This window comes from Pyxicephalus adspersus, chromosome 1 (assembly GCF_032062135.1).
Source record: "Pyxicephalus adspersus chromosome 1, UCB_Pads_2.0, whole genome shotgun sequence".
In the NCBI taxonomy this organism is placed as follows: domain Eukaryota; kingdom Metazoa; phylum Chordata; class Amphibia; order Anura; family Pyxicephalidae; genus Pyxicephalus; species Pyxicephalus adspersus.
The window spans coordinates 14,208,611-14,222,454 of record NC_092858.1 but is presented as its reverse complement, the minus strand read 5'-3'; the positions used below and the strand labels follow the sequence as shown (position 1 = coordinate 14,222,454).

General features: G+C 37.2%; 1 protein-coding gene across 1 annotated transcript in view; it reads left to right on the top strand.

Moving 5' to 3' along the window:
- Positions 1 to 13,844, top strand: part of MRE11 (MRE11 homolog, double strand break repair nuclease) — a gene marked incomplete at its 5' end in the record, with an annotated part of 126,849 nt that overhangs the window by 65,454 nt on the left and 47,551 nt on the right. The window contains 1 exon segment of the mRNA XM_072402671.1: positions 9,028 to 9,096. Within this exon segment, the coding sequence (XP_072258772.1) occupies positions 9,028 to 9,096 (69 nt within the window).

The window sequence follows — 13,844 nt, the reverse complement described above, 5'->3', positions numbered from 1 at the left end:
CCAGGCACTGTCACTTTGCCCTGAATAAACCAAGTCACATGGTCCTGTTAAAGTGGATTTTTTCCTAATGACATTTTCAGTTGATAATGTATTTTCTGTTCATATCCTGGGTTCTATTTGATCATTCTATCTTTCTGTTTTTCACATTTTTCCATTTTGCTGTGATCTTCTGACCCTGTCCTCTGGCTCATCTGTAATTGCATAAAGCTCCAATGTATATTGACAAATGGGGTGCAGGAGTCACCTCTAACCTTACTGTCATTGCTGGTCCATTATTCTTGGCCATCATGCAAGACATATAGACCAGAACATTAATTGCAGTTTCTTTTTAAGTATACCAGCCACATTTTTATTACCTTCCAAAATGATCTGACATTTTAAAAGGTTGCTCAGCTGCACAGATATTGAATATCTAATATTTACAAAGCAATGTTTTTTTTAAAGTGAATAGCTGTCATCGTGACCACCTGTGTCCCCAGCACTGCACTAAAAAATGTTATTGCTATTTCCTAGCTTCTTGAAACAGCATTATAGTGGTGGATGCAACAACCAGTGAAAAAAATGACTTGATGGAAATGTACAAATACTGGGTCTTTGTACACAAACCGAAAAACCATACAACATTGTATCAATATCTTCAAAGAAAAATATATAAATGTTAAATCTAATATATTTATTAACAAATGATATTAAAACATATAAACTCTGACATCAATAACAATTAAAAACAAGGAACTCTCCACCTTGTGAGGTTGTTGTGTGATACTCAATTTCTTATACACATGTATCTATAGGTCAATATACATACCATACCACATTGACCATAATACATAACACAATTTTTTTCTCAACACGTTTCATGGATAGAAAGCTGCTTCATCAGGAGCATATGGTAGAGATAAATCAACCAAATCTAAATTCCCTGCTTTGGACAGATTGGAACCATGAAGTAGACACTAGAATCTAGTACTAAGGTATTGAATCTTTCGAATTTCAGAACTCATTTTCTGTTTTATGATGCAGCTTCTAAGAATGTGCAGGTATGTGTACATCACAAAGAAAAGCTGTAGGTACTCAGAAGATGCCTAATACCCCTGCTAAAACCCAGGGATGAAAAGTTTGGCTTGCTTTCAAGTATGCCAGACTGCACTGAGAGGGTCATACCAGTACCTACTGTTTCTAGCCCCACACTAATCTACCATTTTATCCTTGTGAGGTAGAGGCTATATTGCTCAATGCTCAATAAAAATATAAAGTTGATGCAAAGTAAAGACATTTGTAAAGACCTACACATTCTTCCAATGTTTTACTGTCATTGTCCCCATTAGGGAGATTCACACTGCTATTTGTCCTGGTGTCTATTGTCACTGAAAGAGAAAGGGGAGCAGAATGCAAAATTTAAATGTTGGCATGAGAGCAAGAGGTGAGAACAGATATATCAATGGAGACCAATATTCAGATGAAAAATGTCTAATATGAGGTTTTACCATTCTTTGAAAAAATTTCTTCTTGCTACCAGGACAGAGGAAAAGAAAATTTTCCCTAGAAACACATTTTTCCTAGTCACAGATTGCAAACAATTATCTGTTAGGGTTATGTTTTACCCCTTTCCTAATTAATCAAAAAAGAAATATTGGCTGTAAAATACCTTATGTAAAAGTACATTTCTCTATTTAATGTGTGTGCAAATAAAAAGTTGAAAAAAAATGACCGGACAGCTAAAGGTTTAAATAAGAGCAGTATAAGGTCCATTCATAAGTGTGACATTTTGACCTCAAGTCAGCTTCACAATGCAGTGCAGTACATGGCATGATCTGCCATGCGTTGCACTGGGCTATGATACAAACTAGCAGCCTGCTCTTTTTTCTAACATTGGGGTTTATTGGGAGGCCAATATAAATTATAGGCAGCCTTCATACATTGTAGATTATTATGCATATGTTAAACATGCCACAACTAATTAGGCTGATGGGAATCAGCTCTTGGTAGCCTCTCATAGTGATAGGCCTGCAATAAAAGATTCACCTGTATGCTGTTGGGACACCTGCACACCTTTATTGGGTCAACTACTCACTATCTAGTGTGACTTCAGAGACACTTCTAGCTCCTTGACAGCTCTAATTTGCATCTGCAATAGTTACCTGCCTTCTAGCTAAATATTTGTAGCTTCCAATTATTTTATGAATTGGCCTAAATCTGAGCCGACTAGGGTATTCCCTGCTTCCAAGACCACCTCCTTGCTTGTGAGAAGAGAGAAAAATCCACAGTAGGGTTTTTTCTGTAAGTAAAGCTTATAATAATGCTTTTTATATGAACCACCAAGTGTTAATTGTAGTGAAGCAGAATTCTGTTTTCCTTGAGACATTAGCATCAGAGTAAGAGTTAGCAAAAGGCTAGAGGTCTGTAATGTATAGGCATACTCCGTATTTATTAAAGAATATGTTCAGAACTAAAAGAAAGAAGAAAAAAAAACAACCCTGGTCACTATGCTTAACCGCGAACCCTAAACCCCAACCCAGATGCCTATTTACCTTTCCAAATACTGATTGCCTAATATACGGTCATCTCCCTTGCTGCCAGAAATGTAAGACCAGGCGTCCTGTTTACTAATACAGAAACTCCTTGCTAAATAACCAAGTTATGTTCCTGCAACCTTGTCATTAAGCAAATTGTTTATTAGGCGAGGTGCATAGGAAAGACCCGGTCTACAGTGCTACGAGTGTTCTGTGCCGCGTGGATGTACACTGCACAGTTTTTTACAGTGTACTAGTCGGAGGAGCCAGTCATAAGTGCGGGCAGTCGGTAAACAGGCAAGTCATTATTAAAGCATTACCTGTATTTGAAAGGTGTGAACAGCCTAATCCTGTACTGCAGGAGCAATGTCCCCTTCAAGCCTGCTGGGAATACATGCCTGGAATGTCATCACTGGACTGTTACCACTGGAGTAAGGAAGGTTGAACTCTTTGTTAAGTTTTTGTTGCTATTTTAGTTACATTTTGGAAGAAATATTTTCCAGTGGTCTCCAGAACAAGCGGTGGGAACATATGGGGACTTTTGTCAAGCTCTCCAAGAAGAGTATTTCCTGACTTTTTAAGACTTTCTCTGACTTCATTTTGTGTTTCCAGGAAATAAAAAGTGAATAGAAATGTGCATTTTAAGAACTACAACTTAAAAACAAGAACAAAAAAAAAGTTTTGGCTAGACATGCTGTTTAAGGTTAAGGGATTTTCTTATACTGAACTTGCCATTTAACTTGTTTTTAGTGTAAAGAAATTATGTATTACAAAGAAACATAACAAGAGCGAAGGGAGTTAAATGTAATGAAATTTTTATTGCTACGTTTGAAGCCCACTGACAAAACCTATGACCAAGGTGTATAATTGAAAAAAATTTTAAATACATTTTACTCTAACTGTTGTGTGTATTGGCGCTTAGGTTATGAAATATGTAGAGATATGCCAGTTCACCTCCCCTCCGCCTCTTTGGGCTTCCTCAGGGGACTTGACAGAAATTTTATTCAGTAGCTGCATGCAAGCATATTTACATATACACAGCTTAGGTTTGGTATAGTGGGAAACACTTATAATGAATAGCTTGGATTTTCTGTTTGGAGGAGGGAGAATGAATGAATGTTTTATTTTAGGATAATGAAGAGCAAACAGTGTGAAAGGTGGATAACAGCAGGTGGGAAGGTGAATGTGTGTATGTAGAGGGAAAGTGGGACAGGATTGAGCTGTTTTAATTTAATCTGTCATTCTGCTAAAAATCAATATTTCACAGCAAACCTGAGCTTTGTCCATACAGAGCACCTTTCCTTTGCTACTCTATTTAGCATGCCAGAAGGTAAAAAACATATCTGCAGTTGGAACTTTTATATGGATGAGGAGTTTTTCTGACAGCAATGCGCCAATGTTAAAGCACCAGGCCTGTCACATGAAAGGAACAAAGGAATACCAAGCATGTGCTACTGGGAAGGGAGGCTATTAAACAAGACTTATTCTTTTGCACTAAATCCACAAATGATCAGTTTGCTGTGTAAGTGACTATGAACTGCCAGATTCACAACTCATATGTAAATGAATAGCCACAGGTCAGACTTGTACTCTTGTCTCTTTTCAGCTCGCTTCTTGTGTGTTCTGCAGTATAGTAAAAGCTGATTATCTCCTTATGTGTAGGGAATAGTATGAGAATAATATAAGACAACTACATTACTCTAGACTGATGATTCTTAACCTGTGCTCTTCCAGAGGTTGCTAGGGATTTCTTCCTAATGTACTATGATCTGTGGATAAAGTAATTAGAGGTTCCTTAAGACCTGAAAATTATTTCAAGGGTTCCTCCATGTTAAAAAGGACAAAAAAGGCTGCTCTATGATGTGTGTATATGTAAGAATGCCAATGCCTAAAACTGTCATACTGGGATCACTAAAAAAAATGTTAACTTTCAATATAAAACTAAAAAGATAAACAAAAAGCATTTGGCTTCAGTTGGTCTTAAAGCAGAATTAAACTCCCTTGGTTTTTGGCCATCTTGATTGGCCGTGCCAGGATAACATAATCATACAATATCCCTGCACATGCAAGGGAAGCCAGAAGTGCTGTGCACATGCCACATGCAAGGGAAGCCAGAAATGCTGTGCATATGCAAAGGAAGCTGGAAATGCTGTGCACATTCAAGGGAAGCCAGAAATGCTATGCACATGCACAGTTCAGCTTTTTGCCAAAAACCTGGCTTGATCAGGCATGTAAGTTACATTATTGCAGAAGGGACATCCCCTGACCCTTTCTACATTAATTAACTGCCTGATCATACAATCTTAAAAGTGTAACTTTGGTTCTACTTTATAAGTTTGGGGAGATGATAGTTATTGGTAGGTGATTCTTAGGACCCAACTGTGCAGAAAAAGCTTTGAAGGCTGAAAAATAGAATTAAACTAAAAATATAATTGGTTTGTATTAGTATTAGCTTTGATAAATTTAGTTGTGAAAACTTTCATATTAATAAAAAAAAAAAATATATATATATATATATACCTTTCATTGTGCTTTGACTACTGACTGTTTAGTGGGAGGACCTGAATACATTGTCACAGTGGAGTTTATTCATTGTTATAGTAAAAGCAGATCCCAGTAGGTAATGGTAAAATGGTATCAAAAGAACCAAAAATATCTACTGAACCAGTGTGTAGCACAGTATGGAAAGCTTTCATGGTTCTTGCAAAGCCGTGAAGTCAGTACATAAAACCTAAAACTTCAATTCCTTTGCTTATGGTACCACTGACTCTGACTACTATTTCTAAAATATATTGATAATTTCCATCACTGCCAGCACAAGTGAGTGTCTGGTGTTTAACACTTTGTTTGCTTTCTGCATGTCAAATTTTCACTGCTCTTTTTTATGATGTTGAGGCAGCTTGTCCAAAACACCCAGCAAGCCCACTTACTTATATTTTCTGATACTGGGTTAATTAGTTCTTCCTCTCCCCTTAATGTTTTGTGCCAGGTGGTAGTAAGTGGCACTATTTTTACACACAGCCGTGCACATTATACAGAGACGTTTACCCAGCCTTGCAATATACACACAAACAGCCTTGCACTTTACACAAAAGCATGCACAGTTACATTTATTGGTAAAACTGAGAACCCCTTGGTTAAAACCAAGCAGTCTAACTGCAGTTTTTGTGGGCATCAAACACACCAGTGTTTTCCAACCATTCGTAAACCACACCTTACAAGGTTTACTGTTGTGTGCAAAAATGGTAAAACGGTGTGTGGATCCTGGATTTTTTACAGCCCTGCTTTAAACTCTTCCAGCAGTGAAAGTAGTCTGCAGCATTCTCTTGCATCTGCTGATCTTTTTCCAAAGCTGAAATTGTAGGGCACAGCTTTTGCTTTAACACGGCAGGTACAGGGCAGGCTGAAGTCAGAGGGAAATTTTGGGGGTCATCCTCTGATCTGCTTGCCTAGTACTTAAAAAAATTTGGTGGAATGCAAAACTACAGCCCTTGGTAGGAACATATGTGGCAATGACACCAGTCTGTCCCAAGGCATGTGGTTAGGTTTCCTTGCGGGTGTTTCAAGTACATTAGAGAATGAAGTACAGTTATTCTACAAAAGAAAGGAGGAGGATTCCTTCTTCCTCTTTATTATGCATCCTCCACACACTGTTTGAACAGGGTTTGCTAAAGATAGACAGCACCACTTCATTTGATGCACAACATTCTCAGTCAAAGCAAGATTAAAAAACTCATGTTGATTTGGTCTGAGGGCCGATATCGTTGCATGTGTTTACACTGAAAGTAACTTAAGTCTAATAAAACCTAAATGAAAACAACTTTTGTAATGTATATTTTGGATTAAATTCATTTATGATCATGAGATTGCGTAATATTTCACCCAAACTACTTACAACTACTCATTGGGCTTTAAGGCATGTTCAGACCCTCGTTTTTCAGGCTTTTGTAGGAGTTTTTATAGCTTACAAAAGCCTTGTAAAAAATCGTTTTAATGAAAATGAATAGGTCTGTTTTTCTAGGCTTTAGGCTTCTACAAGTTTGTTCAGAAGCTCCATGTAAGGGTCATTTGGCCATCCAAACGTCTCCAGGCTTGTGAACACCTATAAAAGGCTGTACAGGCTTTTGTAAACACAAACATTTTATTTTTTTATTTTTCCTGGAATCCCAGCTGTGCAAAGTTTGCTTCCAGCAATGTTTAACAGCCAAGTTTTTCAGAAGTAGGTCTGAACATACCTTTAATGCCAAGCAGGAGAGAAGTTTATTTTAGCTATTATCTGTACAATGTTTTATTTTTTAAGTTTATTGGAAGTTCCAACATTTTTGCTAACTCTATGGGCCCATGAATTGCGTATGACTCCAGCTTTACAGCCCTTTCTTGCTAGACAACCAACCCTTTTTCCTAGAAGCCCTTTAAACTATTTTATTCGATGCAATTTAATTAAAAATAGATTTGCACTGAACACAAGGTTCCAAAAGAACCAAAGAGATTTGAAGTGCCTCCTCACTTATAATGGTAGGCTCAATTCTCTTTATATACCTTCCATCAAGGATGAAAACTGATGGTATATCCTGTTTGTGTCTGCCCACTTCATTGTGAACAAATTACCACATATTTTTAAAATATATTGTCCTTTTAGCATTTACTTTTTTTTCTTAAAATATTTTTCTCATGTGTAAATAAAGCCTAAAAGGGCTGCATATTCAATAGTTTCCTGAAGTTTAGCTAAAATCCCGCCAGCTCACTTCCTGACAGCCTCTGTCTAGCTAACAAATGTGTGCAGTCCCTGGGATGATGGATGTGTTTGCAGATTTGTTAAGTTGTATTTGTGTTAGAAAATAGTAAAACTGCAGGAGAATAAAAAACATTATGCAGGTAAGCCTCAGACTTAGAAACTTACACAATTCCTTTCTAAACCCCCATCTCCAAATATTCATTAAATATATTTTAATATTAAAAACAGATATATCTTTCATATTCAATATGTAAAAAAAGACAATATTCATATCCATTCTCATTTTTCAATGTGTTTCGCAGAATCTGCTTCATCAGGAATTGTGAAACAGGTATCAAAGTTAAAATGATAATCTCACCTATTTAAAATCTTCAAAAAACATTTGTGGTCATTCATTCTGGACATGATACACCTCCCAATTGAGTCAGATAGACAGACATCCGCAGACATCCCTCAGTCTTCATTTTATTTGTATTATAAGTAGGTCAAACAGATAATTTCTCCCAAGTCCTCTATGTTTATAATGTCTCTCTCAAATTTGTTTCTTTCTATTTGCTGATTGGTGTTGTCACACTTCTTCGAGTGTTCCCCAAATGATGATTGGTAGCTCAGGGTTGTTGGCAGATCGCAGCACTTTGAAACCTACTTTTTGGCCCACGGGGTTTTAGCAGACCTTAATGTGTGTTTCAGTGCTTCTATTCTGATCTGTTTTTTCTGTATTTTTTTTGTCTTCCCATCTCTATCAACAGATCTTATTGATATAAATATAAAATATGCCTAAGGCTATTTTAAAAGAGGTGTAGAGGGCACAAATGTGGAATCATTGCTTCGAATGGTGCTGTACTATTTGTGAGCTCTATTAGTCTCCTGTGAATCTACGAACTTATTCTAGAAAACCCAGCAGGTGTACAGCAGTCTTCCAACTTCCTTTGACAACTCGCTGTGGTGGATTACTAAACGACAGACTAGGAACAACTGCTGTTGTTTTCAATGGGGGACATGGCCAGAGTGCATACCACCCTTCCTCTTCCACAGAAGTGCTGTTAGTGTACAGCATTTGTTCATTTTAGTGTTGCCAGAAGCAATCACAAAAAATCTTTTCTAGCAACATAAATTGACTGGTAAAGTATGTCTCCAGTCTGTTATATCTCCTGTATCATGTTTAAAGTGTCTAACCATTATTTTTATTCTTTATTTAGCACTGACATATTACGCAGCACTTTACAAAGTCCATAGTCATGTCACTAATGGCCCAAAAAGGGTCTCACAATCTAATCTGTCTACCTTAGTTATATGTCATTAAGACAGTCTAAGGTCTTTTTTCGAGAGAATTTACCCATACTGCATGTTTTTGGGATGTGGCAGGAAACCCTTGCAAGCACGGGGAGAACATACAAACTCCTTGGAGATAGTCATTGCCGAGATTCAAAACTGTGACCTAGCGCTGCAAAGGCAGCGATGCTAAAACCATCCCTTGTAGCATGCATGTAGTCTTTGACAACTTTCTGTAGCATTACACTAATTGAATATCATGTGTTTATTCCTTTGGTAATGTCAAGGGCCACACATTAAAAAGGTTGACCACCACTTGTATACAGCGAAACTTTATAGTCATTTTGATTAAAAGCTTGCAGATGATGCTGGCTGCAAACTGTACATGTGAATTTTTCCTTGTATTGAATGTGTATCAGCTCTGAACAATTTGAAGAAAATCAGGGTCTCTTTAATGTATTATATTTACTGTGATGTTTCTAATATATTGTCAATTTTCATTGGCAGGGAGCAGTGACCCCCCTTCTAGTGGTCGAGCATCCAAAGCGCCTGCAAAAAATATGTCAATTTTCGATGGTAAGTTTTTAGTTATTTTTTCCATAAAATGTTATCACTCTTTGGAGATTGCAGCTATCTAATGAAAAAGGGTTTTCATTTATGGCAGAAAGAAGTGCTTCATGCTAAAGGTAGATAATTAGTGTTATCAAGCGACATGGATTAGAACAAGCTGCCTTAATGATCTGTCATTCATTTTTCAACATCTGACTCACAGTGCTTTTGCCTTTTTGATATTTGGCTTTCAAAGCTTTTAAAAAGTTAACAAAGGTGGTTGACTGGGGCGCATCTAAATCTCCTGCTTCTTATTATACAATGATTATTTTGTACAGTGTGGTTTTGTTAATCGGATCTCAAATGAAAACAATGACATTTTTCACAGTATAATCCACTTTATGACTGAATCACTGAAGTGCTTGTGTGAGCAGTTACAGGGCAGCTAAAAGCTTGCCAACCAATAAGCAACTGTCTCCTATACGCTATTAACATTGAAATAAATGAGTGCGCTGCTTGCATTCAGCTACTCTCGGGACCCAGCCCTTAACTATTCAGCTTTATAAACTGAAAGAAATGTAAAATGTTGATGTAAATGTAAAATGGTGAAATTAAAAAACGCCAAGGACGGCGCAGATATACTGCTCTGATACACAGAGATCCCAGGTGAAGTGTGGTCCAGATTATAGCATAGATATTTCGGTGCTACTATAGTGTGATTCCTACCATCATTTTTTGTTCTTACCTCACATTCTATGTATAGCCTACTACTCCAGAAACTTCTTTGTTTACTTTGGTAACCATTATTAACCACTACTAAAAAAACTACCTAACCTTCTATTTCATTAAAATTCCATTAAGATTAGCCGTTGAAACCAGTAGAAACAAGCATACCCTTACTAAAAATGTTGTTACAAGAGTTTTATACTGGGGGAGGGCAAAGTGAAGAAACGTTGTCACGATATCTCCCTCAACATCTCCTGGTTGAGGAAAATTCTGGCCGCAAGTGCGATGGCCCAGTGATGTTGACGAACAAGTAGGTCCATGGACATAATGTATCGGTATGGAGGTGCAAAAGAAAGGGTTGCCAGTCCGTTCAATCAATAAGAAAGGAGAACAAATTCTTCCATTACACGGATTTGAATGGAAAACTTCACTGTAATTTGAAGCTCTGTGAAATTTTTGAGCTAGTTTACCTCTGGAGCATCCGAATGCCAATGGAAGAAGTGCCAAAGCTTACTAGTAGATCCACAAATACTGTGATTGACTGGTTCAATTACTGTCGGGAAGTCTGCTCCGAAATGGTATCTGTCGCTAGGAGAGGAAATCTGAACGGTACACCATTCACTACAGACACACTATAGTAGGAATCACACTATAGTAGTACCGATATTACTTTAATAATATCTTTTTATACATTATAATATGTTCTTTAGAGGCATTGCTTTTATTTCACTACAGTATTTGGCTTTGTTATTCTAAAATTATTATAAAAATTTTACTCTACATAAAAGGGAAGACATCCCTTTTATGTAGGGTAAAAACACCTTCCTATTTTAGCGGGGGGTAAAAGAAGAAAGAAAGGGTAAAGCCTCTCCACAGAATGGGAGTGCAGAACCTCAGGAACCTCCTGCGATACCTCACATTCCAAGAGGTTTCTGATTGCTGAGCTTTTTCTTTATTGGAGGAACAAAAATGCCAATCTCATGCATGCGCAATGAGATTGTCACTCCTATTTTTCCACTTGCAGCAGACACGTCACCCAATCTCAAGCCTGTGCAAGATCGGGTGACGTAGGTAGAAGGCAGAAGAAGAAGAAAGAAGATAAGGACGCAGGACCCAATCTAGAACAGCTCCGGAGGGATCTTTTTTTTTTTTTTAGTTAATTTCTGCTTTAAACAAAAAGGCACTAGAAGCCAGGGCTTTATTTTTTTGTCCTAGAATATGTACTACTTTCTGGTGCCTTTTTTTTTTATTTTTTTTTAGTTTGGATCTGCTTAAAAAAGTAACTGACAAAACTATAAATATATATATATATATATATATATATATAATATATCTATTGCAATTTGTCAAAAGCATTATCATAGTAGTTGTATGAAGCTCCCAACCATAAGTTTATTACCTGTCATTTGTTTTATTCCTTCAACAATCCAAGCTTTCCAGCAAAAAAATACCATTTACCAGGGGGTGGAACAAGCCAAATGACTGATTCCATTTAAAACTACACATCCATCCAATGGGCACTGCACAACTAACATTGCTGTCACCTACAATAAAAGAAGTAGAATTAAAATGGATTCACTTGCAGGTTAAACAGGTGATGTACTGAGAAAAAAAAAGGTTGTGCTTATTTTACTGGCTAACCACATCATATATGCATATAGTTTTTATTTTTTCCCATAGTTAAAACTTTTACTCCATTGTCTGTCCTTTAACTTAATCGAAGCAGAAACAAGTCCTGCATGTTCTTTGGGGCAGATCTTCTTCCTGGTATCAGATTAGTTTATTGCGATTTTCTAAAGCAAGATCTCCTCTAGAAACAAATCAACAGATCATTTAACAGTGCTGCATTTTCTAGAGATTAAACGATAGTTTTGGCTGGTAGAAACCTTAAAATCAAACACGTCCTAAACACACATTAGCAAGTCTATACTGTCAACAGGTATAGCCAGTTATATCTTTGTCTCCTGCTTGCTTTTTGGGCAATTTTTGTTTTATTATTTTGTACATATTGCGTTGTAGAAATGTAAGATTAGGTGTTACATTTGATGGATGGCTCTGTGGAATGCTTATATTGACCTCATTGCTGTTCACTATGACACTGAAGGTAGCAAAATTGATTGACATACATTGTCACCTCAAGTCACAGCTGGAAGATCATATTCAGGTCACAAAAAAAATTAAATACATTCTCTTAACCTGTGTAATTCCAGGACACCCAGCAAGGTGTACAAAGTGTGAAAGTGTGTCCAACTTATGTATGTGTATGTCTCTCTCCCATTAAATATATATATTTTATCATAAATCGTGAAGATATTAGGTGTGAAATGGGGATACGTAGCGGGGTTGGGATCTCTGGAGTAAGCCACTGTTCTAGGTACAGAAACCAATTCACTGACCTCTTCACAAGTAGTGGTATGTTACTTTGATGCTGATTACAACATACACACCATGCTGCACAGGGCTTCCAAACAAACAGAAGGCAAAACAACCTCAAAACAAAACCAAGCTGTGTGGCACTCATTAAACAAGAATACATTCCCTTTCTATTGCTTGCCAGCGTCTCAATGCACTGATTTCCAAAAATATGTCCCAATTCTGACCAGGCTTTTCTCCAGCAGATTCCACTATCTGTTTCCTGGGCTGTGGAACGATGTCAGTGTGCATGCCCAGTACATTTAAAGCATTCACCTGTCTGTTTATTGCAACCTAAAACAGGTGCATGCCTACTTATTTTAAGATTTCATACACCTGTATCATTTAAACCCAGAACTCTAGAGCCTGATTTGTTGTTCCCGTTGCTATTAACATGTGATGGCATCATGCCAACATCCAAAAGAGTTTTCTAAGACCTTCAGAAAGAGGGTTTTGAATGACAATGCTCCTCATAAAGGATAAAAAAAGTTATAACAATTATTAAACAAGTGGTGTCGCCCAAGAATAAACCATTTGATCTAAAACAAATCCCAGAATTTCATTGCAGCATCTGCACTTGACCTTGCTACACACACAAACTAATAATTAAAGTTTTTCTCGGCCAGGGCCTTGCAGACATCAATTCAACTAAAAAAAATTGCAAGGACCACAACCTGGCAGTAACCAGCAGTGCAACATCCTCACCTCTAGAGGCTCTAGAGAAGACCTGGTTACCACTTCTGCACCTTGGCCCTTCTCAGTGCTCACACCACTTTTATGCAAGCCATAACGCATAACTCCCTAGGCGTGGCATGGCTTATACTACCTATATCTGAAAGCACTATTTAAATGAAGATCTGATGTTTGTCTGTTTCATATGTTGAGCAGATTCGCAATTTTAATGGGGTATATTTCATTTTTCACATAACTGTATTTATAGATAGCACACTGGTCCATTATTGTCTTCAAAACCAAAGCGTATTATAGCATTGCATTAGGTTTGTTTGTTTGTTTGCATATTCTCTCCTAAGCAAAGACCTCTCTGACTATCTGTTTCTTGGCTCCTGTTCCTATGCCATCTGTTTCAATGCTGAATCCTTTTAATGGCCTCTGCCTCCCCTGACCTTTTAAATTAGTTTAAAGCATTCTTGTTATCTGCCTTCCCTGTCCTTTTTTTACCACAACTTAATTTGCTGACTATGTACTGCACTTTGTTTTTTCCCTGCGGTAAGCTGTAGCAATTTAAGTAAAACCATTTTTGTAGCACAGCTGAACATTCAGTGCATGGTGCTCTGGTGAAAAGCCTTGGACTTGGGTCTGCTTTAGGGCTTATATTGGCTTTCTTGTAACACAGAATTCATTACTTCAGTGATAATTTGCAAAGCTCATAGAATTAAGTTAAACCCTAATAGCCTTATTGTAACCATGTGCACACTGATATTTTATCTAATCAACTGTTACTTATGATCATATAATCTGGATGCTGAAAGTGATTTTCAGTTCAATGACGGAACACTTTTCTTCATTTCAGCGACTCCTTTTAATAATATGAATTGGTCACTGTCTGAGTGCAATCATTTTGTCCTTAAGTTAACTGGTTTCCCCATCAGAAGATTACACTAATTACTATTCCAATC